This window comes from Coccinella septempunctata, chromosome 2, assembly GCF_907165205.1.
Source record: "Coccinella septempunctata chromosome 2, icCocSept1.1, whole genome shotgun sequence".
Lineage (NCBI taxonomy): Eukaryota > Metazoa > Arthropoda > Insecta > Coleoptera > Coccinellidae > Coccinella > Coccinella septempunctata.
In genome coordinates this window covers 50007199-50031343 of record NC_058190.1, presented here as the reverse complement: position 1 = coordinate 50031343, position 24145 = coordinate 50007199, and the positions used below count along the sequence as shown (strand labels likewise).

The 24145-nt window shown below is 36.0% G+C and overlaps 7 protein-coding genes across 13 annotated transcripts; 1 reads left to right on the top strand and 6 right to left on the bottom strand.

Moving 5' to 3' along the window:
• Positions 1-148: 148 nt before the first annotated feature.
• Positions 149-3864, bottom strand: LOC123308019 (phospholipase A1-like). The gene is made up of 4 exons (XM_044890538.1): positions 3656-3864; positions 2608-2991; positions 820-1200; positions 149-647 (listed from the first exon to the last, which is right to left on the bottom strand). The coding sequence occupies exons 1-4, from the start codon at positions 3705-3707 to the stop codon at positions 388-390; spliced, it is 1077 nt and encodes a 358-aa protein (XP_044746473.1). The 5' UTR covers positions 3708-3864; the 3' UTR covers positions 149-387.
• A 798-nt stretch (positions 3865-4662) lies between these two features.
• On the bottom strand, positions 4663-6957 carry LOC123308018 (phospholipase A1-like). Its single transcript, XM_044890537.1, has 4 exons — positions 6778-6957; positions 6138-6533; positions 5626-6000; positions 4663-5387 (listed from the first exon to the last, which is right to left on the bottom strand). The coding sequence occupies exons 1-4, from the start codon at positions 6824-6826 to the stop codon at positions 4672-4674; spliced, it is 1536 nt and encodes a 511-aa protein (XP_044746472.1). The 5' UTR covers positions 6827-6957; the 3' UTR covers positions 4663-4671.
• Positions 6958-7403: 446 nt separating this feature from the next.
• LOC123307395 (phospholipase A1-like) lies at positions 7404-9067 on the bottom strand. Of its 2 annotated transcripts, XM_044889677.1 has the most exons (4): positions 8882-9067; positions 8739-8801; positions 8287-8679; positions 7404-8183 (listed from the first exon to the last, which is right to left on the bottom strand). In XM_044889677.1, exons 2-4 carry the CDS (start codon positions 8791-8793, stop codon positions 7486-7488), a joined length of 1146 nt encoding a protein of 381 aa, XP_044745612.1. In that variant the 5' UTR covers positions 8794-8801; positions 8882-9067; the 3' UTR covers positions 7404-7485. The 2 variants fall into 2 exon arrangements, with proteins under 2 accessions (XP_044745612.1, XP_044745611.1); XM_044889676.1 differs by having other exon boundaries at positions 8739-9067.
• A 202-nt stretch (positions 9068-9269) lies between these two features.
• On the bottom strand, positions 9270-12416 carry LOC123307394 (pancreatic lipase-related protein 2-like). Its single transcript, XM_044889675.1, has 4 exons — positions 12256-12416; positions 11404-11913; positions 10875-11249; positions 9270-9792 (listed from the first exon to the last, which is right to left on the bottom strand). The coding sequence occupies exons 1-4, from the start codon at positions 12299-12301 to the stop codon at positions 9359-9361; spliced, it is 1365 nt and encodes a 454-aa protein (XP_044745610.1). The 5' UTR covers positions 12302-12416; the 3' UTR covers positions 9270-9358.
• A 751-nt stretch (positions 12417-13167) lies between these two features.
• On the top strand, positions 13168-15451 carry LOC123307397 (polyadenylate-binding protein 2). 4 transcript variants are annotated; one of them, XM_044889682.1, is made up of 6 exons: positions 13168-13329; positions 13517-13762; positions 13849-14111; positions 14174-14307; positions 14934-14976; positions 15034-15451. In XM_044889682.1, exons 2-5 carry the CDS (start codon positions 13519-13521, stop codon positions 14965-14967), a joined length of 675 nt encoding a protein of 224 aa, XP_044745617.1. In that variant the 5' UTR covers positions 13168-13329; positions 13517-13518; the 3' UTR covers positions 14968-14976; positions 15034-15451. The 4 variants fall into 4 exon arrangements, with proteins under 4 accessions (XP_044745617.1, XP_044745614.1, XP_044745615.1 ...); XM_044889679.1 differs by having other exon boundaries at positions 14925-14976; XM_044889680.1 differs by having other exon boundaries at positions 14934-15451.
• A 352-nt stretch (positions 15452-15803) lies between these two features.
• On the bottom strand, positions 15804-17341 carry LOC123307290 (SAGA-associated factor 29). Of its 3 annotated transcripts, none has more exons than XM_044889533.1 (6): positions 17202-17341; positions 16903-17152; positions 16727-16849; positions 16513-16671; positions 16151-16385; positions 15804-16087 (listed from the first exon to the last, which is right to left on the bottom strand). In XM_044889533.1, the coding sequence occupies exons 2-6, from the start codon at positions 17068-17070 to the stop codon at positions 15906-15908; spliced, it is 867 nt and encodes a 288-aa protein (XP_044745468.1). In that variant the 5' UTR covers positions 17071-17152; positions 17202-17341; the 3' UTR covers positions 15804-15905. The 3 variants fall into 3 exon arrangements, with proteins under 3 accessions (XP_044745468.1, XP_044745469.1, XP_044745470.1); XM_044889534.1 differs by having other exon boundaries at positions 16903-17136; XM_044889535.1 differs by having other exon boundaries at positions 17198-17336.
• A 378-nt stretch (positions 17342-17719) lies between these two features.
• LOC123308213 (myrosinase 1-like) lies at positions 17720-23922 on the bottom strand. Its single transcript, XM_044890788.1, has 7 exons — positions 23774-23922; positions 21262-21923; positions 19273-19367; positions 18855-19142; positions 18626-18757; positions 18083-18189; positions 17720-18026 (listed from the first exon to the last, which is right to left on the bottom strand). Exons 1-7 carry the CDS (start codon positions 23815-23817, stop codon positions 17903-17905), a joined length of 1452 nt encoding a protein of 483 aa, XP_044746723.1. The 5' UTR covers positions 23818-23922; the 3' UTR covers positions 17720-17902.
• Between the last annotated feature and the right edge of the window lie 223 nt (positions 23923-24145).

Below are 24145 nucleotides of genomic sequence, written 5' to 3'. Positions count from 1 at the left end.
CGTTAATTCTAATAAAGTGTCAAAGGTAGGTAGAACAGAATATCCATATAGACTTATGAACGGAAAGATTCCACTGGGATTAAAATGACCACACTGTCGAGAATCAGTTTGGACCACAAGATACTTTCGAATTGATGAAGTTGAGTTAAGGTACATAGTTTATTTCATTATCTGCTTTAAAAAGGCACGAGATAAAATTCATTGTTACACCAATTCTACTGATCTGAATCAGCGTTTATATCCGATCACTTCAACAAAATCTTCGAATAAAAGATGTGAATGAGAAATATTTTGTTTAAAATTCCATTCATGTCAAATTAAGTGAAAATACAAATAGATATGATTAGATATCGCTGATCTTTGAAAACATTGCATCAAATATATCTTTCATTTTCTTCCACTGGCTTTGGAGTTCCTCGATGTTTCAATACTCTCAAACTTCTTAATGAAGGGTGGCTCTCCTGTAGTTTCTAAAAAGAAGGACCCTGTTTCGTTGGTTTGCCAATCGCCCATTGAAACTTTTATGTTTCCATCACATTTGTGGCTCTGATAATCTACATAGCTGTCACATTTTGTTGACACGAAACCACCAGGGTGTGCGATGGCTTCTATAAAGAGGTCATGGGCTCTCCTATGGCTGCACCACACTGAAAAAGAATATCGATTGTTTTTATGTCCTTATGTCATTGAATACGATCGAATACTTAAGATTTCCCAAGTAGCTATTGAAAAATTGAAGAACCTTTAAATTCGAAAAATAACAAACATCATCAGGGAAATCTGTTACAGATATTTTGAGATTTACTTCAGTTAGCTTACGTGGATCTTGCAAACTGGAGATCGACAAATCGGTCAGGTTCAACTTCAAGCAGCCTGGTTGATTTATACCGTCATTCGGAAAGAAGTCGATGGTACCGCAGTTGGTAGGAAATCCGAACTTCAATCTGTCGGTATGCACGACAAAGACGACTTTAGCATCGTGTTTGTTCAGTCTTCTCGATTCGGGACGTACGTCAAAGATCGGTCCTGCTGGATCTAGGGCGATTATTCTTGGCAGGGTCTCGTTGGTGAATTTGCGGTATTCCTTGCCAACCCATCCTGATATTTGTCCGCCTAGAGAATGGCCAATCACAAATATTCTCTGGAGAGGGACGTGGTATTCCTTGACCAATTTCTGGATGACGTTGGCGATGATTTGCCCTGATTTATGGGAATTGTTGGTGAAGATCAATTACATGAAACAATTATCAGGACCTTTTCTAGCTGGGGTGCTGCGCGTGCCCCGCACGCGCGTAGCCACCAGCAGGGGCGGCAGTCGCGCAGTGGCGCGGTCTAGTTTCGTTAAATAGTACAAAATATATCGACCCGGGTCATTTTATTGACTAATTCGATATAGTAGATCACGAATATGTAACTAGATTTTTTGTAGGATCAGTATTTGAGGAATTAAATCACTATTAGTCGAAAATTTCAAAAAAATTGGTCAACATTGAGGAGATGTAGCAGCCACAAAAAGGCACTGGACATATGCTGATTTTTTGGTGATAGATTGATCCTTTGCAAATAGGAAAAACCAACTTTTATCCATCTAACGCGAACAGTTTAGATTTTATGATATTTTCCGCGAAGGTCCAAAATTTAAAATTCTGCATCGACCATAACATAAAAAATAAATTTTTTAAAAAATATCTGTTTGCATATTCGTTTTCTACGCCCTCGAATTAGTCGACAGTATGAATTTGGTTTTGATCGGAGACCAAAAATATTTTTCAAAAAAATCGCAATTTTTCCATACATATATGTATGGAAAATTTGAAAAATTTTCGATCTTCCCGATTTCAACCAAAATTGATGCTTCTACTAAATCGGTGGCGTAGACCACGAATATGAAAACAGAATTTTGATGAAAGGATTAGTTTTCAAGTTATGGTCGATGAGAAATTCGAAATTTTGGACCTTCGCGAAAAAATCATAAAATTTGAACTGTTCGTGGTAGGTGAATGAAAGTTAGATTTTTCTATTAGCAAAAGATCAATCTGTCCCCAAAAAAATCAGCATATGTTCAGTGACTTTTTTCTGGCTGCTATAGCTCTTCGAAGTTGATCAATTTTTTCGAAATTTTTCACTAAAAGTGAATTATTTACTCAAATACTGATCCTAGGAAAAATCTAATTGGATTTTCGTAATCTACGACCTCGAATTAGTCAAAAAAATGATCTGGGTTAATAGAGTTCGAAAAATAAAAATTATTCGGATTTAGAATTATTCCTTCTGCTACTTGTTTATCCGCATTTATTCCGAATTTATTCCGAAGTCCGAACAAAAAATTATTCATTTAGCTATATCGTCTCGGGTGTCTTTACTGACTAATTTGAGGTCGAAGATCACGAATATGCAATTAGATTATTTCTAGGATCAGTATTTTTGGAAATAAGTTTTACTTTTCTGTGTCTATTCTTTAATCATATGTGTAGGCATAGGGGCGGCAAAATCTCAAGCTGACGCGAGCGGCTTATACCCAAGGAACGGCCTTGACAATTATCACAGTTTATCTAGTTTCTTCCATAAACATACAACATGGATAATACAGTCTATAGTCGGACTCACCAACACTCTCAGATTTGAAAGTCGCAAATGCATAATTTTCCTGTGCTGCTTTACCCCAGTCTACCTGTACAACATGCGAGTCTGGATATTTCCTCAGGAGCAAGTTTGTCAGAGGCTTGTACCAAGGGCAAGAGGTCCTATTTTGACTCCAACCATGGATAAAAAAGAAAATGTTTCCCTGTGTCAGTGCAATACTTTTCGGACTGAATTGGTCCACGGTACCATTTGCCTCATTACTGTATTTCGCAGAGAAAAGAAAAAATTTTACATCTTCCACGTCAACGGGCTTGTCAATAACCTCTGTTGCACCCTTAATTGCACCTTTAACGATGTCGTCAATACCATTGTGGATTTTCTCAGCCACAGTTTCTTGGCCAAGGGTGACTGCGAATACAAAAAGACTTAATGACTTCTAATGAGTCATCTATATTCTTTGACGTAGGCAGAGAATTATTTATATGGGGAACTGTAATATATATATTATGATTTTGAAGAAATTTTAATCCTCTTCGAAATTTTCATAGTTCCCATAGATAAAAAAAAGATTAAACTCGTTGCATTTTTCACATTTTTCCCAAGAATTATTCAAGAATTCATTATTACCTGTCATAATGATAATGGTTTATGTATATGTGAATTTCATATCTCGAATGTTCAACAAGCAACAAGTGACACCTTTAAAAAGTTGTAATGTTGATTTATCAATTAGTTCCACATAATTGGTCATAAACAAAGGTGTAATAGTTTAATCTGAATATTTAAAACTCAACACATGGACAACTATATATGAAAAAATATACGTTTATCGGGTAATAAAGTGATTCGAAACAATCAATACTCTAACATCGGAAGTGCGAATATTGTCTCATTATGAAAATCATATACATTTTGAATCTTCGAAAAACTAAAAAAAATATTATTATCACGATGAAAGTGCTAAATTATGGATATAATTTTTCTAACTAGTGATGGAAATTAAAAATTAGTTTCGAGGGTAAATAGACAAGTATTATTTCACAACAGAAGATTCAAAATAACGAGTACTCACGATGTTGGATGAGGAACAGGAACGCTGAAAGCAAATCAAGTAACTTCATCATGTATGGCAGGAATGAACTGAGGTATTAGGGACATATGTTAAAATTCAAATTCTGTCTCTGCCATTATCAATAGAGAAAAGTAACGACTCATAAAGAGTTGATAATGAAAATATGGACGGTAACGAGTCTCCTAAATATTCGTCCCAAATATGTGGAATATGTAGATCGGTACCTATGGCATTAGGCCCTAGGTCCTGATACGCTGATAACCTACCAAAATCACACTTAAAAGGGGGAATTATTATAAATTCAAGTATTATATCAAAAAAGCAGATCTATGACCCCAATTCATAATTGATATTTGTAGAACATGGTTTTAATCATTCTTCAGTTTCAGTGACAATGTAGTAAAATGAAAACCTACATAATCTGTGAATAAAAATTAAAGTTTAAAATCGGGATTTCTATATCTTAAATACATCGAGCACAAATGAGTAAGTATGTGTGATACTCATTATTACATATAAACATTATAACAAGACTTGGAAAACGAGCGATTCAATTATATAATAATTAACATTTGGGGGAAATTAGTTAATCATAGAATATCTTGCTTCAGCTTTTACATATATTACAATAATGGATATTATTAGGACAGATACCTAATATTGTGCCAGTGTAAAAGCCTGAAGTGAAATATACATTTAACATAAGATATCTAACATAATGAGAGTTAAAAAAAACAGAGAGATAGGAAAATCTATTGTTATTCATAACAACTGAATGCCGTTTTAAATAATTATCTACTTGCAATACAAATTATGTTTCGGAGAATTGATAACTTATAATAAGTGAGGAAAAATTACGTTTGAAACGGAATGTTTTCATTCGGATAATGAACTCTTTTTAGGAAAATGAAGTATTCCACTTGAAGTTGTATGGTGTCCCTTTCTGTTTAATATAATATATATTTCTGAGTTGATTCAACTCAAATCTTCATGCACTGAGCTCAATGATATTTTCTTCAGACACTTTTCCTATATGATCCTTCTGGAATTTTTCTGAATTCTTGCGATGAAATGGGTCTTATTGAGACTTTTTCTTCGAAAATGCCCTCATCTCGTTGAACAACTTTCTGTGAATGCTTCCTACCGTCCTTATCAAAGTCTCTGGAATTTTCTCCCTGCTGAATTACATGACTTTGTCCCTGTCTTTCCCCAGAATCCTTACTCAATTTTGGGGCATCCTTTTTATATTGTGCATTGGAATTTTTGGCTTCGTTTCGTTCTCTGTACGATTCTTCATTCGACTTATGCTTATCGTATTTGCTGTTATGATTTTTGTTTTCAGAACCTGTTCTGTCCATACTGGAAAATAAATTTGTGTCTTCAGTCGATGATTGATGTCTGGAGTGACTGTGTTGACTCCCATTTTTTCCGAAATTCTGTTCGCCTTCTTTCAGAAAGTCCGAACATTGTTCGATTTGATTTTGGCCGGAATGTTTCAAAATTCTTCCATTTTTCCTCAGTTCTTCAATCTCGATGAATGGAGCTTTATCGGTTGTTTTGAAGTAGTAGGATCCAGCAGATGAAGCTTCCAGGTCTCCAAGTGAGACAGCTATATTTTCGCATTTATTCTCCTTGAACTTATCGTAGTTTTCACATTTTCTCGCCAGGAAGAGACAAGGGGATTTTACTGCCTCCAGGAAGAGGTCATATCCTCTTTGATGGTCACACCAAACTGAAAAATCATTTTATTTCATACCTGTTTTATTTCATTCAATATCAAGATGACTCAGTGTATAGATAAAAGACTGTGCTTGTATTTATCAAGTAACATTAGTCTACAGTATGTAAGTAAGTAAGTGTAATATTGTCCTTAATGTGACACAAAGCATCATTATATTTTTTTGGAGGACTCCCAAATAAACTTTCAATTCATTAGAAATAAATAGGTATTCTGCTTGGAAAATACTTACTAGGTTCAGTCAGAGTAGACACATTCGCTAAATCGACCTTGTAGCATCCTGGCTGATCTGATCCACCGTTTGGGTAGAAGTCAATGCTACCACAGCTACTGCCAAAACCGAGTTTTCCACCGTCACTGTGTAGGACCATAACTATATCCGCATCGTTCTTGTTCAGTCTCTTGTCTTCTGGTCTACTGGAAAACAGAGGACCTGCAGGGTCCAGAGCTATTATTCTTGGAAGCGTGGTTTTTGTCAGCTTGCGAAATCGTTTACCAACCCAGCCAGATATTTGACCTCCTAAGGAATGACCTATCACGACTATATTCTTTCGAGGGACGTTGTTGTCCACCACCAGCTTTTTTATAACGTCTCCAACGATATTCCCTGGAATGAAGATGGTGAATTTAGAATTTTTTACCCCATTGTGCAAGAAATAGTGAATTCAAAGATTCAAAAATAAAGGGGTTAACTTGCAATAGAATTGAACGTTGCCAGATTGGCTAACTGCACAACCTACTCACCTACACTTTCGGTACAGAAAGCAGCAGATGCGTAATTATTAGCAGCAGCTTTGCCCCAATCAATCTGGACCACATGGGCATCAGGGTGTTTCTTTAAGAGATACTCCGTCAAGGGTCTATACCACGGTGTTTTCTGTCGGCTTTGTGTCCACCCGTGGATCAGGAAGTATACCCTACCCTTTCTCGTGGCAATTTCAGATGGTTCCAAAGGATCGACGGTATGATTTGGATATCCATGATCTGTGGCAGTATGAAGGAAAAAATGGACGTCTTTTATGTCGACTGGGGTTCCTACGACCTCAGTGACTGTGTTGACGGTCTCTTTGATGGCCTCATATGTGCCCTTATGGATGGTTTTCACCAGGGTGGAGGGTGAGAGGTCCAAGGTGTTTGCAACTGTTGGAAAATTGTAATGTCAGATAAATAATTTTACCAATCGAACTCTTACTTGTATTTTTCACTAACCAAACTCCATTTTTTATTACCATCACTCTTATTTTAGAAATATAATTTCTATAGGATTATTAAAAAACCTTCAAGTTCAAACGCCTCATTAGCATATCAATAACAACGAAGAGACAAATTTCCTGATACACAAATTACATGATAAAAAAAGGAATTCCTTAGGTAATATACTCACGACTGGTTGCAAAAATCAGAAAGCAAAAGAAATATCCACTTGTGGACATTTTCTTCAATTTTTATAAAGCAAACAGAACTTCTCTTGTTGAACGTTGAAAGAATACTCAAATCATTTTCATTGAAACGATTATTTATTATAACATAAGAAATGAATAATTTGGTGTTATTCGAATTCCTGTGTTGAAGGATACACTCAAAACTAGTCAGATTGCTACAGGCAGGCCAATCAAGTTCCTGTTTCGTGTACCTTCTCAAAACACGGGAATTTTTCGGAATACTTAACTTGATGAGACAAGTAATAATTCATTAATTTGATGATCTCATGTTATTCACGAAATCTCAGAGCAAAACAAACAAGGATCGATCTGTTTCTAGACGTTGTGATATGGGAAATTATTTTATAGATATGCCACCTTTAAAAACTTAAAGAATCGTTGAACATTGCTAAATCAGCGGAAAAGTTACAGTGAGATGAAAAAAATTTTTTTTTCAGCAAAAGAAACAAAATTGGTGTTGTTTCTGACTTTTGTAGTTTGAAGCAACTTAACAGTGGCCTGTATGGAATTGTTTTCTGAACTCTTAGAAGTCTGGTGTTCCACAGAAATGGCATGAAAAAGATCGTTAAAGATTTTATAGTTTTATTCATTCATCACCATACAAAATTATGGAATGATCAATACATTCAGTCAACTTATAAATTTACAGTTCATTTCTGAATTCGTATATCTATTTGTCCGTCACCACCGAACACTGTCGAAAACAAAGATTCATCGGTGGATGATTTGGAGAACGGCGCATAAGAGTTAGTTTCCAAGTAGAAAACACCACTCTCTTCCAAGTCCAAATCTCCCATCGCTACAACCTTTCCCGAACAGTTCTTGGATCCAACCTCCTCAAAGTTGTAACATTTCTTGGCAGCGAAAGATCCGTAGTTCTCCACACTCTCAAGGAAATACTGATAGGCTCTCTCATGGTCGCAGTTGGCTGAAAATATCAAATTTCCTACATTTCGTAACGATAATAATCTGAGCTTTTCGCTGCTGCTCCTGATGCTGAACCCTTCAACGTGCGGACAACCTGGCTGGTCTTTACCGCCATTCGGATAGAAATCTATGGTTCCGCAGGGTTGTGTGAGACCGATTTTACCTCCATCTGTGTGGACGACCTGAACAACTGTAGCGTCATTAGCATTCAGCCTCTTAGCCTCTGGTCGTAGGACGAAGAGAACACCGGCAGGATCTAGAGCTATGATCTTGGGTAGTTTGGTGCCAGTTAGTTGGGTGTAGTACTTCCCTGTGAAGCCACATACTTGGGAACCCAGTGAGAAACCAATTAAAACGATGTTTCTGGTTGGTACTGAGTGATCTGTGTTTATCTTCTTGATGAGGTCCGCTACATGCTTTCCTAGAAAAAAAGAAATCATTATTGGAAGAATTCATCAGCCAATATTGTGGATTATGCTGATAGGGTTCGGGGAACAGCCACCAGAATGAAATTTTAGACTCACCCACGCTTTCTGTATTAAACACTGCCACTGGATACTCCTGATTTGCAGGACCTCTCCAGTCAACATGGACGACCTTGCAACCTACGTATCTCTTGAGCAAACTTTTGCTCAGGTTCCTCATCCATGGGCTGTGAGTATTTTGTTGTCTGCCGTGTATCAAAAAGAACACCTTCTCGTATGGATCAGCGAGACTGGTCGGATTTGAAGGATTTACAATGAGAGGTTCATCTTGGTTTGCGTTGGTAAAGAGGTAGAATTTTATTTCGTTCAGAGACACAGGTTTACCAGTTACTTCTTGTATGGTGGACAGGGTTCCACCGATAGCTGAGTCTGCTACGCTGGCTACCTTGGATGATACGTCACTGACCGTGGAAAGTATATTTCCAAGTAGACCTGAAAGAATCGTTGATTTATTCCTGTAAACAATATTTGAATATTTCGAGTCTTCTCACCTGCTGACACATTTTGGCAGTAAAAAGGGATGAGCAGTACACACAGCAACTTCATTTTGAGGACTGAGGAACGAAAGTAATAGAAAGGCGAGGCATACCTTCGTCAATTTATAATTGATGATGTCTTTTATATGGGTACTTACGGAAAGGTTAGTTAAGTATCTAAAACAGGTCTTTAATCATTACCTTTCAACTTTCTTCATTGTAAGTCATCAACTAACCGGGAATGAAGCTAGGAAATTCATATGAATCTTTGAAACGTTGGTAGAGATATATTGACAGTTCCGCAAAATATCTCTCGAGATAATAATACTGTAGTATTCCGGCTTTCAGATATTTAAATAAAAATAAATGTAATTGCAGTTTTTTCAGTACCAGAAACTCTATTAGTTTTTTCTTTGGCCGTCTGCAAATTTATACCTAATCATTGTTTACTGAAACTGTAAGCTATTTTATCAGTTTTACATTATGAAATTTATTGGTTATTTACGTTGTATTCTTTTATTAGGGTTCTATAATGGTAAACAGAAATAAATTTATGAATAAAACTTTATTGGAACTTATTTTTTCCACCACCCCTAAATCTCTCACAAAATTAATTCGTTCTACAATGATTTTTATCACTTTCCTTGAACTACAGTTTTTTCAGTAGTTCCCCGATCTACGTAAATGATAGTATCTCCCGGAGCTCCTTGCACCCTAGGTCTTGTATCTTTCCTATCCTTGACGTCGATGACAATATCATTGCCGACTTGATAAACGCGATCATTCTCCTGCAAATTTATCACCGTATTCCTCACAGTTGTGGAGGACTTATCTTTGTTTTCAGGTTCAGGCTTTTTCAACGGCAGCGAGAAGAGCTTAGCTGATGCGGTCTTCAGGAAGAAAGTACCCTCATTTGTTTCATCTAAATGTCCCATATGAGCTACGACATCTTCGCAACTTAGGTTCAAGACGAAATCGGTATACGATTTGCATTTTTTGGCAGGGAAGGCTTTGGTGGAGTTGATGGCTTCGATCAAGTATTCGTGGGATCGGCCGTGATCACATGACACTGAAAAGAAAAGATGATTCAACTCACAAAACGATTCCATGCTCAAATATCTCCATATTTATGCATTATGCAATTTCCCTCTTTTTCAGGGATGAGTTTTTATGCTATGTAGCAAAAAAACTTGACCCTTGTTCAAAAATAGTGGGGTTCTCTCATGTAATTTTTTCCTGCTTAGATAGATCTCCCTTAAGTTTGCACCTGAGCAGCAATTTTCATCTCATGAACCAGAAAACTGGGAGAAATTTAATTGGGCACACATTCTATGGGAGTGAGAAGGCAATAAGAATTTTTTTTGCTGTTTCCCTTAACCCACCCCACAACTTGTTTTGCAAGAAACCTTTTTCCTTATTTATGTTACACCCCTGAAAAACTAATAGAGTGCTAAATTTCATTCCTGTCAGTTTTCTGGTTTCTGAGAAGAAAATTGAATATTGATTTGCAGGTGCCACCTTTGGGGGGTATATCTATATCTAAGCAGAGACTGCTCGAAAAAGAATTATTTTATGAAAGACCCACACTATTTTCTCCCCCTGCCTTTTAAATTTTCTCGCAACTATTCATTTTTACCCTGTATACGGCGAAATGTTGGCATTTTCGTGTTTTTTCATTTTCTCCCTTTTCCTGTTAATCTTTGAATCCATTTTATTTGTTGTGAAGTTATCATTATGTAGGCATATTTATAATTTGCGATAAGTTTTTTCGTTGCTGTTATTCTGTGAATAACAACTGTTTATTTTCCTCTGTTAAATAACAACATTGAACTAAGTTCTTTAGTTCAATGTTCGGGGTAACTGAGGGCAGAGGGTAAGTGTGCGCAGTGCGTATATCTAGACTATGCCATGTATGAAAGAGAGGTTCATTTGGGTGAAGCAAGGGCGCAGAATCGCCAAATTAGTTTTTTATAGGAATGCGCCGTGCGACGTTTTATAAACTTCTTATTTGCAATCAACCAAATTCACTAGTTTTCTAATAGTGCAATCTTATATGCTTTATAGTCAAAGATTACACAGTTAGGTAAGGTTAAGTTAGGTTAGGTTAACTCTATAACCTTTGCTTTGCTTGACAGCAAACTTCTTACTTACAGGGGTTCAAGTAACTGGCCAGATCTATGACGTTTATTTTGGCGCATCCTGGTTGCTCGGTTCCACCATTGGGGAAGAAATCGATGGTACCGCAAGGTTCTATAAATCCCAGGACGCCACCGTCCGTGTGGATCACCATCACCCTCTCAGCGTCGTATCTGTTAAGGCGCCTCTGTTCAGGCCTAAGGCAGAATAGGGGTCCGGCGGGGTCTAAGGCGACAATCAGGGGAAGCGTTTTGCCCGTAGATTTCTTGAATTTTTTGCCTGCCCAGCCAGATATTTGGCCGCCAAGGGAATGGCCCATCAGAACTATGTTTTCCGGTGGTACGTTGTGGTCGTGGACGAGTGTTTTTGTCAAGTTGGCAACGATTTCCCCTGTAACCATTGAAATTTAGTCTTCGATATCGGGAGGGTTTAGTCAGTATAAAAATACTAATGATACATTTATGCCAGGGTTCACAAAGCATTAAGAATATGATTCTGGGATAAATGGGTGAATATGTACCAAAAAAATTGATATTTTACTCACCTACGCTTTCTGTGTGGAAGGCCGCAAAGGGATATTCATCACCAGCTGGCTTGGACCAATCTACCTGCACCACGTGAGCTTGAGGGTATCTCATCAGAAGAACTTCCGTCAAATTACCGACCCACGAATCCTTTCTACTAGCCGACCAACCATGAGTGATGAAGAAAATTTGTGCTTTCGTAGCCGCTACATCTGCAGGATAAGCGTAATCGACCTTAGTTGGATTACGGACGTTCCTCGAGGTTGCCAGGAAGAAGTTTACGTCTTGGAGTGTCACAGGCACCCCTATGACTTCGGAAAGCCCCTGAACTACGCCATTCTCCACTTTGAAGATTCCCTTGTTGAGGGTACCATCTATACCGCCTAGTACGGCCTTGTCAACATTGTCGACGACTTTGACCACTGGATTCAGGGTTTCTAGGACACCCTGACCTACGTTATCTGCACCTAGCAGAACTTTGTCAGCCAGATTTTCCAATCCGTGCAAAGGGTCAGGCAGTTGTCTTCCACCTAAGGAAATAGTGTAAGACGGTTAATTTTTATCAGGTCTAAATGTATTTTAGAGTGATGATATGTGTATTTACTATAATTTATATTCTTCATCGAGAGGAAGCAGATGGAATCGTTCTTTGCATTATACAATAAAAAATCCATCAACGCATAATCCTCTCTTATTATTAACAGCAATTTAAATTATTTTATTAGTGGTATATTGTATATATAGAAAGCAAAAACTGATGATACTGTGTAATAAGGGGAAAAATTTTAGGATAAATATGATTATGAAATAAGATGTATGCATCAGTAAATAATTCTTCTGGGCAAAAAATTTCAAAAATGGGCAAAACTCACTTATATTAGAAATGAAGAAAAACGCAAAAAAATAACAGAACTGCATTTCAAAAATCACGTATGCGGCACAAAAATGTAAGGTGGAATATTTTCATGCAACCAGTCGAATAAATAGACTATCGATTAGAATCTGGGCTAAAACGTATAAATACATTTCTATTTAGAAAAGTTCTTATCACGTTGAGGGTCAAGTCGGTTTGATGCATAAAAATTTGTGTTGATCTTGGTCATTCGATATGAATGAATAATTCGATCTAGAACCCACAATCGCATGTAAACACGAAGGAATTCAATATTCGGCAAGAGCAGCGCATTCTTAATTTTTGGATTCTTCAATATGGTGAAAATTGGAATCGTTTGCCGAAAACAAGGGGCAGAAGTCATTGGAATAGAGAAGGCAGAGCGATGTTATTTTATTTAGTGTGATTCATTGATTCGTAAAAATGTAGCAATCAAAAAACAAATATTTTTTGCTGATCATGCATGAAATCAACTGCATATCTGAAGGAAGTCAAAGTTATCTTCAAGCCACCTGGTGGCGAAATTCACAAACGTGATAAAAAGGTTGTTTTACTTTTAGATTGCACATTCATTATTTGCTAGAATTAAATGCGTGGAAGTAACGTTTCTGTTGCAATCTTAAAATTGAAGATAAATGAAATCTCGTAAGCGAAAATGTTTAGTGAAGCTAAATAGATGTGCCAAATGGGATTGTTGAAGAAGTGGACGCAAATAAGCTTTGGAAAATTTAAAACAACTTCCGAGTAGTTTTCACAAACAACTGTACGATCTCAAAATGCTCAAAGCAAAATAAACTTACTTATCGCGTTTGTAAGTTTCGCCACCAGGTTGCGCGAAGAAGAACTTGATCTTTGAAAAAAATGTAAAAAGAAAAAGATTTTGTCATATTCTATGATTATGACAGGATGTTCTTTGAGTTTTTTTGAGCATCTACATTATTTCTATGACATATTTGTCCCCGCCATTTGTTATATGTGTTGTAAGCCGGTGTTTCCATTAAATTGCAAAATTCTAATATCTATAGTTGCTGAGAGGACATTTTAAACAAATACGGTGAATAATTTTTTCAATTTTTGATGTTACTTAACTTTTCTGTCAGATACTTCCATACATTTTTCGTATGATGTATTCAACATGTTGCAAACTAATTCATATTTCCGTGGTAACGGAATCTGAATATTGTTATAGTTCACTTCGAATACCGAATTTTCCTAATCTCTTCTCATGTTTGGATATATAGATATGGCTGATAGCGAAGACTTGGGTTTAGGACCCGAAGATCAGTTGGACAATTTAGATGATGCTAATGGTATTACTGATGAATCAATATTGAATGATACCGAAGTTGATGGAGCTACCGGAGACGATCCAGAAATGGAAGCAATTAAAGCAAGGGTTCGAGAAATGGAGGAAGAAGCAGAAAAATTGAAGCAATTACAAAGTGAAGTTGATAAACAAATGAATATGGGAAGCCCCCCAGGGATGAGTAAGTAGCGTTGTCACATTGGTCAACTATGAATTGCTGTCAGGGAATTTCCTCAAATCTTTATGAATAATGCCAATTATTTGCAGCTAGTCCACTAAATATGTCGATAGAGGAAAAAATGGAGGTTGATAATCGCAGCATTTATATAGGAAATGTTGATTATGGAGCTACAGCAGATGAGTTAGAACAACATTTTCATGGCTGTGGTTCAATGAATCGTATCACAATACAACGCAACAAATATGATGGACATCCTAAAGGGTTTGCTTATATTGAATTCGTAGATAGAGATTCTGTACAAACTGCTATGGCTTTGGATGAATCTCTATTTAGAGGAAGACCAATTAAAGTGAGTTGATTAATCTGACCCTAATTTATTTATTTCTGTATTTTATATCGTTTCTTTTTTAGGTTATGCCCAAGAGGACTAACAGACCTGGTATTTCAACCACAAATAGGCCACCAAGGGGACGAAGCTCTTTCAGAGGTTCTAGAGGTATAGGTAGGGGTTTCTACTCAGGATTCAGACCTTTAAGAAGGCCAAGGTGAGTGTTATTCCAATTGAAATCAAAAGAGAAACAATCAACTTTGTTCTTTTCATTACATAGTGTGTGATCGTAGTAATTTGCTGTCGGTAAATGATAGTTTTCGTTTTAATCCCAAATACTAACCTACGAAATGGGGCATTTTTGAGATAACAGAAAATGAAACGTAAAGGTTGGATGATGGTCAAGATTGTACTACAGTCATCTTTTGAAGGGGTGTTGACTGTTTTTATATCTATTTTGATAATTGGCTTTTCTGTTTCAATGAGTGGCATTTGAGTATCCACTCTACAGGTGGCTACCAATTAAAAAATTTCTATTTTTATCGTCTAGTTGGTGTCCTTATTAGGGAGCATTATATTTCATCTATTATTGGTTTGGTATTGATTTTATAATCTTAACATGAAATATTATGCTCAATTTAATACTGTTACAACTAAACATACCTCTATTGTGATTTCTGATGGCATTATTTGGAATAGTTGATTCTAGTTTGGCGGTCATTACGAAACTAGCAGAATTTATTTAATTCTATTTAGTTGAATTTTTTAGATTGTTTCTGTTTTGTATTAAGTTTACCTGTCATTGTCTTATTGAACTGATGTCTACACTTTTAGGAGTTACAGGCGAGGAGCATCAGCTTATTATGGACCATACTAAGCCAGTCATGTATGTAAAGCAAACTTCATCTTTAAATCCTTTTTCCACTTAACCACCTTCCCTTAGAATACACTCAAGTCAATTTTTTGGATCAGAAAAAAGATGGAAAAAAATGAAGTCAAAAAAAGAAGTTCGAAGAGACTCATCAAAGAAAAAAGGAAAAATTTTCGTTTTGCAAATCATTAATCTCTGAAAATAGACTAGGCTAACTGAAAAAAAGGTGTGATAGTGAAAGTAAGAATGTGTGGTTGCAATTTTATTTCATATCTGTGGTATGAAACTGATCAGGGATGCGTGTTTGTTTCTTGTAAAGATTTCCTTATGCTCAGTTTGGATTTTTCATTTTAGAATTATTTAATTTTGTTACAAGATTTGCAGGTATCAACTGTTTCGATGGATCCCCATTTTTTATTTTTATTGAAAAGATTCCTTGACTGTATAAAATGATTTATGTATGACGAATAAACTTAATGAGTCTTCACAATTGGTTTTTTATTTTTTATCGGTTGAATGGAAAATATGACATTATTATATTACTATGAATGAAAAAATCTTGACATTGAGAAATTTTGCATGTTGGTGCTCATTTGAAGCCTGACAAAGCCTATTCATTGAAAGCATCGCCACATTCTATATAGTCATTTGGGAGTTAATCTGGGACCTAATCTTTGTCGTGGACAATTCTTTGGTAGACTTCTTCATTTCAGAAGATGCTTAGATAGGTAGATTTCTTTTATGCAGATTACTCTACAGTGCATCACCAGGTGCCAGTTGTTTTAAGTAAACTTATTACTTAGAATAGTGAAATGAAATTCATATCAAATAAAAAGACAAGATCAATACCATGTGTTTTTCTTAACTCTATGAAACCTATTGACAAGTTGAAACAAAACAACAGAAACCTATATAAAAAAATAAATACTGATCACTCTTCTCTGTTAACTTTTCTGTTTCTGCTTAACAGAAATAACGTATCTCTGGGCAACAAGAAGTGGTGGGCTGTAACCTTCTTGATATGTTTGATCTTCAAAGAGTATTTCATAATCTTCCATATGAGTGGCTGGAGGTTTGTTAACGATAGCTTTATAAAAACATGAGGTTTGGGGAAAGAGAGCCATCACTGAAAATCAAAAACACATCTCAATTCAAGTCTTCTATTCATCGGGAACTTGAGTAGACTCACCGATTGTTCCTTGGGGGAAGAGTGCTGAAGGGTCTGTTTCAGGATTAGCCCTCATCAAAGGCAATGGTACTACCCTACGCTTACTCAAACAATGTCTACCCTTTTCATTTTGTTCCTCCAAGATGTCGTCCACTTCGTATTTATTGGTATGCTGATTATAGCTCACAACTTCGGCCAGTATCCAGTTCTCTTCCCCTTCAGTTACTTTAACAAGGGCTGCTACCATATCGCCAACCTTATATTGTGAAATTTGAAAAGGTTTTACTTTGAAAATAAGCAAATCAATATTTAGTTGCCAGTAAACAAAACAAGTAGAGTTATATTGATGGATTGAATCATGCATTGCTGAATAAAAAATATACCTTGGCTACATAGAAGGAATGTGCTGGTATTGCCCCACAAAGTGCTGGAGGTTTCTCATTGATTTTTCCAACAAATAATGGAAGTGTTTGTGCTGAATGAGAAAGCATCTTCATCCATGCCCCTTGCCGAATAGATTCTTTATTTCCAGCATTGCGAGCCTGAAATTTCGTTCTTGTTTAAGTCACTGTTGAAAAAATCAACCATATTTTTTACCTGGATACGTCTTTCATTCCTGATGTTTCTAATTTCAGCAATTTTTTGAAGAGCTGCTCTTATACTTTCTTCCTCTTGTTCGGCTTGATTTATAGCCGATTTATACAGATTCTTCAACTTCATCTGAATCAAAAAGATTTGTCTTCTCATTGTATCCCAAATAATCTATTTCTTACCTGTGTATGTGAATTCTTATCGTCTTGTGCATCCTGAGCTTTCTGGAGATTATTTATACCCTGTTCGCTAGCATGTCTTTTTTTCTCGATATCTTGCACGAGTTGGTGGATAGATTTCAAACGTTCTTGTACCTGTTGAGCTGCGATAGCATCAGCAGAAAAAGGCATGTTGATCGCAAGTTATCTTGGATGTATATTTACTAACTCTTATGGAATGATACCAGGTAACCAGAACTACAATGGTTAATATCTAATGAATTTTTATATCAAGGTGTGTCCACTATGAATTCAAGACCTACTATATTACAGACTGTTTTGGGAGAAAGAATGTTATTCATTGAATTCGAGGTAGTAATGATGGTATCCCTTATCAGATATCAGAATATTGTTGGAGAAATCAAAATCACAACAAATAACTGTCAGAAAAGGTAACATAACCATAGAGTTGCAATAAAAACATAACCTATGTTTTTTAGAAGATTCCTCTTTGGTTTTTTCCAGGGATGTGTAGCCAAACTATTTCGATAACAAAGACATCTTTGTCGTAATCGAAATGTAATCGAGTTTAAAACGCTTCTAATCAAAGATGATTAATTATTCTTTGCTTTTATTCCTCTTTTCTCTAAGAGTAAGTAAGTTGCGAAATGTCCTAGACACGTGGGAAGTACGCAATAATACTAAAATTGTTTTTCAAAATTTTAGGGAAATTACTGGGGTCCATCGAATCAACGAGGATGGAATGTTATAAATAAGTGAAGAGAAACCCAAAAAGGATAATTTGAAAGAGGAGGTGATGTTCGCTGAAGAAAATAAACGATTTAATGAAACATATTTTTTATTATTTTCATTTGCAGGATACCTTAAATCTTATTTAAGATTGAGATTCATATCCTCTAATGTATTTTTAAATTCACACCATGAAAACGAATATTCTACTCAGTCGAATTGTTTTAAACAATCGATAACGTTTGCTATCTCGTATTCCTTAATCAAAATTCATTTATTCACAGTGATCGACCAGACAGTGAGATTCCACAACTTTTTTATAATAGGCTACAGACTTCTTCGGTATACGTTCTCTGGTGGGACTAGAGAAATTTACGTAGTATAATCCAAACTTCTGCCTGCAAAAAAAGAACTTGAAATAAGAAGACACTAAAGTATATGTTTCAAAACATACGTATAACCACTGGTCCATTCCCAGTTATCCATCAAACTCCATGTAGAATACCCGAAAACATCGACTTTATCGATGTAGATTGCATCTAGTAAACCGCTCCAATAGCTCTAAAAATTGTAATAACATTCAATATGAGACAAAAACTGAGCTGACGTTGCTTATAGATGCTTTTGACTTGTGAGTGATGATGTGGAAGGTCATATTAGATTACATCTAACATCTGATTTAATTCAGAATTGCCTAGTTCAAATTTATGAGAAAATAAGTCTTTATTGAATGATATGTTAACAGGAGAGATTGATACCAAGTGATCATATCTTTTTAACTTATTCATTTTTGAACTTGCTAGATTATCATTATTCTCGTGTAAGAATTCTTGAGAGAATGGCCAAAATTCTGTGAATTCAGATGTTCAAATGAATTTCACGATTTAAGATATATAGTGTGAGTCAATTTCGAACGAAAGGAATGTACTGTTTTGAAAAAAGTCGAAAGTATCACTATAATTCAAGGTTTTACTGTTCAGCCACTTATATTTCTCACCTCCAGATAGCTGATTCTTTCATCATCAAGCAAAATACCATCTTCAACGTATCCGTTCTCTGTAACAATCAATGGAATTTTGTAGGTAGTATAGGTCCAGTTCAAAATCTTCCTCATTCCGAAAGGTGTCACCTGTAAAAGGGTTTTAGTTATACCTATAATTACGCCTAATATACCCAGTATTTGTTTTTCCCTGCATCTGCTATATTTATACTTTTTTTTAACTCACTTTGAGCCAATCCAACGAGGTGTTCTTCCATTCAGGATCGTAGGTCATAAGCACTCCCAAATCCTTCTCGAATGTCCTGAACAAGTCAAAATTTGGCTGGTCGCTGACGTAACTGCTCGTATAGTGATTAATGCCCAGAAAATCCGCTGTACCCTTGATATACAATTTCTCATCCTCAGTGAACTTTGGAAGACGGTTCGAGAAAAATGGAAGTGTGAACTGCTTTATCCTTTGCTTCATAAGTTCTGGATAATCCCCATATATAATGGGATGTGCGAACCAGCTGAACTGCAGAGAAAAAAATTGGTGTGAAACTTGATGAATTATCGAAAAACTGAGTATTAAAATGCAACGATTCGTTAATTGTTTATTGCACGACCCTTGTGTCTTAAAACTAACTTTTCAATTTATCTCTTACCTCGAATATTAATTTTCTTTCTGCCGCATCGACATCTGCCTTTTTGTCAGTTGCAGGTTCGTCCCAATTTGTATTCAGGACTATACCCACGCTTCCTGAAAAATGAGAATGATCAATTTCGGGATATACACGCTGTCACTTTTTACGCGTCGAAAACTTATTTGCATAAAAGATGGAAGGCTCTCAAATTTCCCCTCCGTTGGAATATTGCCTTTTTGATAGATCCCGATACGTATTTCCTTATTCCAAGCGTGTCGTATCTGTATTGTTTGCGGGAAAAATAATTGAATAGGGAAAATCGAAGCTCGGGGGTGGAATGATTTTTGGAATTGTACTGAGATCTGTAGTTTTTCGGGTTGTGTTATGATTTTGTTTTGAAATGTGATTCAATTTTCGGCAGAAAAAAAGGCCTCTATCCTGGAGAATATGAGAACTATATGCAATTTTTAAGAAATAGGCATAGAAAGTAAAAACTCGATATTAGGTTTGTTCAACAAGCCTCAATATGACATATTTTCTATCGCTTATCATTATCGGTATATACTTGGCAGTTTAGAACATTGACTGATTCTCTGGGGGACCAACAAGGTATTATACAGAGTGAGTCTTTGACTCGTACAAATATTTCAACAGTAGTTTCTTAAGATCAAAAGAAACACTTTTTTCCTTCACCATTTTTTTCGAATCGGCTCGGTTTAAGAAATACAGGCTGTTGGAAAACCATAAAAAAATGTTATTTAAAAATAACTAGATAGAACTAAAGTTCTATCTCACAAACGATTTTATCGAATGAAATGAATTTCCGAATGTAGTTTCTCATTTATTTGATGAATCTTTTTAGAACACAAGATATCACGCATGTCTTCCAGTTTTCTCAAAATGATCATCACGTACCATAAAAATACCAAAAATTCAAAGAACCCAACTCTTGAAACTAATAAAAAGGATAAATTCAGATACATACCACCCGCCGATATGAATATCAACAAGTGTTACGATTTGAATTGAACTAGCCAATTTGCCATCGTCAAGACCCCAAATGGTGTACGCTCTATCGAAGAAAAGCAGATGCTGACCATGGTTTTGGTCTCATTTGACCTCATCAGAGCAACATAGCATTTTTCTACGATGGAGAACGTTTGGAATTGATGGAACTTTATTCAAAATTGGCAAGTGCTACTGGGTACTATATATTTACCCAGAGCGCCACCCAATATGAAACGGTGTCCGATTCAGATCTAAACACTTGCTGATATTCATATCGGCGGGTAGTATGCATCTGAATTTATCCTTATTATTGTATTCATTGCCTCCCTGTTTAGGCGTGATCATTCTTTTATTCTTGAAACTAAGTTGGACGTTATCTCATGAATATTTGAACGTTTAAGAAATAAAAGTATTCCTCATATTTTCTCGTATAATGCGTCGTTTTCGAGTAATTCGATTTTCAAAAATTGAAAAGTATCTATCTGTGAAAATTGAAAAATTGGATACTTTGGCTGAATACAACTCTGTTTAAAAGATCCATCCAAAGATGGGTAGTGTCACAGATTTAGCTAGTTATTCTGAAGGTAATTCTGTTTCTCCAGGGGTGTCATAGCTCATTATGAAAACTTAAAATGGCTTTATCTTTTTTTCAGGGCAGAATCGGAAAAAATGGTATTGAAAAAATGTGTTTCTTTTGACTTCATGAATCTACTGTTAAAATATTTGTGCGAGTTGAAGACTCACCCTGTATATAGGGATGAAAAGGCTACATGAAAAATAATGACTTTGGAAGGTATTTCAGGAGTATATGTTCTATCTTTGCAGTATGGTGGGAGCATTATAGATACAGGCTTAACTGTTCAGTGGAATATAATCAGTAAGCAATAGGATACCCAAAATTGCGAGAATAATGAAAATTTCCTTTCAACCTTCTGAAATCTGAAAAGAATGGCTGTGCAAAACTCAAACATGGCTACCTTTCCCTAAAATTGAATAGCTCACCTCCATACTCATCCCTGAACTCCTCATCGTACATACGATACACCGCAGCATGGCACTTGATTATGTTATGGGCGCACGTGTAGGAATCTCGACCAGGCTGTTTGGAGAACTGCTCCAGAAAATCGTTGCACACACCCCTGGGCTCATTGAAGGTAACCCAGTACTTCACTTCATTGCCGAAGAGCAGAAAGGCCAACCTCGCGTAGTCCACGAACAAACTGTTGAGGCTTCCGTTCACGAACATGTTCTCCGACTGCAGACCTACGGGTAGATCGAAATGGAAGATGGTCACCATGGCGTCTATGTTCTCCTTCTTGAGTTTCATCAGCAAACTCCTGTAATAATTCACCCCGTCCAAGTTGACGCCTTCGTTCACCCTCCCGGTAGGGAGGATTCTAGTCCAGGATATGGAAAAGCGGTAGAAGTCGACACCGAGGTGTTTGAGCATTGCTATGTCGTCATCTAGTTTGTGGTAAGAGTCGCAGGCCACGTCCCCGTTGCTCCTGTCCAGGATGAAGGAGCTGCGATTGTGGGTTATATAGTCCCAAATGCTGACACCCTTCCCGGATTCATTCCACGCTCCCTCTATCTGATAGGCTGAAGTGGAAACTCCGAATTTGAAGTCTGCTGGAAATGGCCTGTTACTCAAGGCGTGAGTTGAGCTGAAATGACGAAGGAAAAAGTCAAAAATTTTCGAAGGTCAATTTAGACTCGCGAATCTCCCAGAAAAATCATCGTAGATCTGAGTACGATACATATTTTAAAAGAAAAACTCTTCTTATTATAAACCCCGAAATTTTATCGAGCTCAGAGCAACTGTTCAGTCTTGACAATTTTTTAACTGAACCCATCTTTTTGGGATTTTTCGAAGGTCAAATTTCGACTGAAACATCTTCCAGAAAAATCATCGTAGAAATAAAAATGATACATATTCTGAAAGAGCATTTCATATTGTGACAAATCTCGAAATTTAATCGATCTCGGTGCAACCGTTTAGCCCTGGCGAATTTTTAAGTGACCTCATCTTTTTGGGAATTTTTGATGGTCAATTTTCAATAAGTAGGTACACGTGTATAAGTGCCTTAAGCACTTCAAACTCGTTGAGGGTGCTTATACGCTTCTATCATACTATCCTATTTTTTATTTGATAAAGTGTTCTTAGAAAACTGTTTTTCCTTTACTTATTGCTTGCAGGAATTATACGTATTGAGTACTTGAAGCTTGAAATTTATCGATCCTCGTGTTCTTCAAGTAGTTTTTGTCTATCTGTTGGGAAAAACGCTAGTGATTCCAGATTCCATTCATAACTTTGCTCTTATACACATCTACATAAACTATAAGAGGAAAAAATTAGTCATCATCTTATCATTTACTGTCCGATGTTCATACTCAGTTATCAATTGAACTTTCATATGAAGTTCCCCGCAAATGCCAATTTAAAAACTATGCACAAGTGGATGATATCCCAAATTGATTCAGATAAAATCATTTGCGCTGAATGCATACTTAGAATGGATTATTTTTGTTGGGAAAATCATTTACCTCCTGATATCGTTGAATGAAAATGATAAGGTCATGTTTTGAAGAAAACATAGCGATGGTGATTTGAATGGAATTTGAAATGTCACCAACTCATGAATGAACAGAGTGTAAATGGATAGTCACGAAAAAATTCTAGTGTGCGAAAAAAAATGTTAAAAAAAATTTCTAGAGCAGCTGATAAAACGGTTTTTGAGGAAAAATTATTCATCAACAAGTACAGCGTAAGTCGCTTAGGCTGAAACTATCTTAAATTTCTTCATCTACCTAGTATGCAAAATTCCATTGCTTTCAGTTTTATGGATCTTAAGGAAAAATTAAAAATTTCTCTTCAGGTCTATAGGGTTAAAAAAATTATATGAAGAACCCACTACTATTTTTTCACACCCTGCATAAATTTCCATTCTTCAATACCTAAGTTAGCGAATCCTTATATATATTATTTTCACTAGGGAAAGTCTTTCAACCACGTGTTTCATGGTGGGAGGTGGTACTATAGTGTATTTTTCACCTATCTGAAGATGCTTCTGCAATAGCCAAAGAAGTGTTCACGCGAAAAGAAGATATATATGTAGACAATTTGAGGTTTCAAGTCGTGTATTGAATACCTGATTTTTTCTACCAGAATGTTGTCAAATATTTAAAGGGATATGTATACTTTATAATTTTCTTCTTCTACTATTCATTAACAATATCTTTCGTCAGATTATGAAATCAATGAAAAGTCCTGTTATAAAGCAATATTGCAAAAAAAACATTGTTGATTGGAAATCAAAATGTGCCACTGTTACAGCTGAGGACAAAGTATGATCTAGGTTAGTGCCATCGTATTATAAAAGAGGAATTTTAACTGTGGAAGGGAGGAAAAATAATGGAAAGTCAAAATTATAGCTACTAAACATAACAAACAGTTTGTATACAAATATCACTTCTATATCAATTCTCAAACTCACTAGTTCTTAAGTCAACTCACCTCACGTAGAGCACCAAAACAGCAAGAACGGCGAATACTTCCATTGAAAAAACCCTGAAACGAGATCAACTTTTCTGAAATAATTAAAAACCTCTTTCGTGACCATTATTTATAAGTTTAATCAACCTGGTATCTTATCTGATGTGGCGATTATGTATCTTTAATATTTCAAAATCAAAACACTCTATATATTTTGTAATGGTATATGAATATTTTGAATTAATCTACGGACGAGACCCTCAATATTTATTCCAATCTGTCTGCCCCGTCGTCTTTGAATTATTTGTTTCATCGAAATAATCAGGGAGTTTCATCAAATAATCGATATTTTAATTTGATCTCCGGATTCAAATGAAACAATTTTATTTTGGT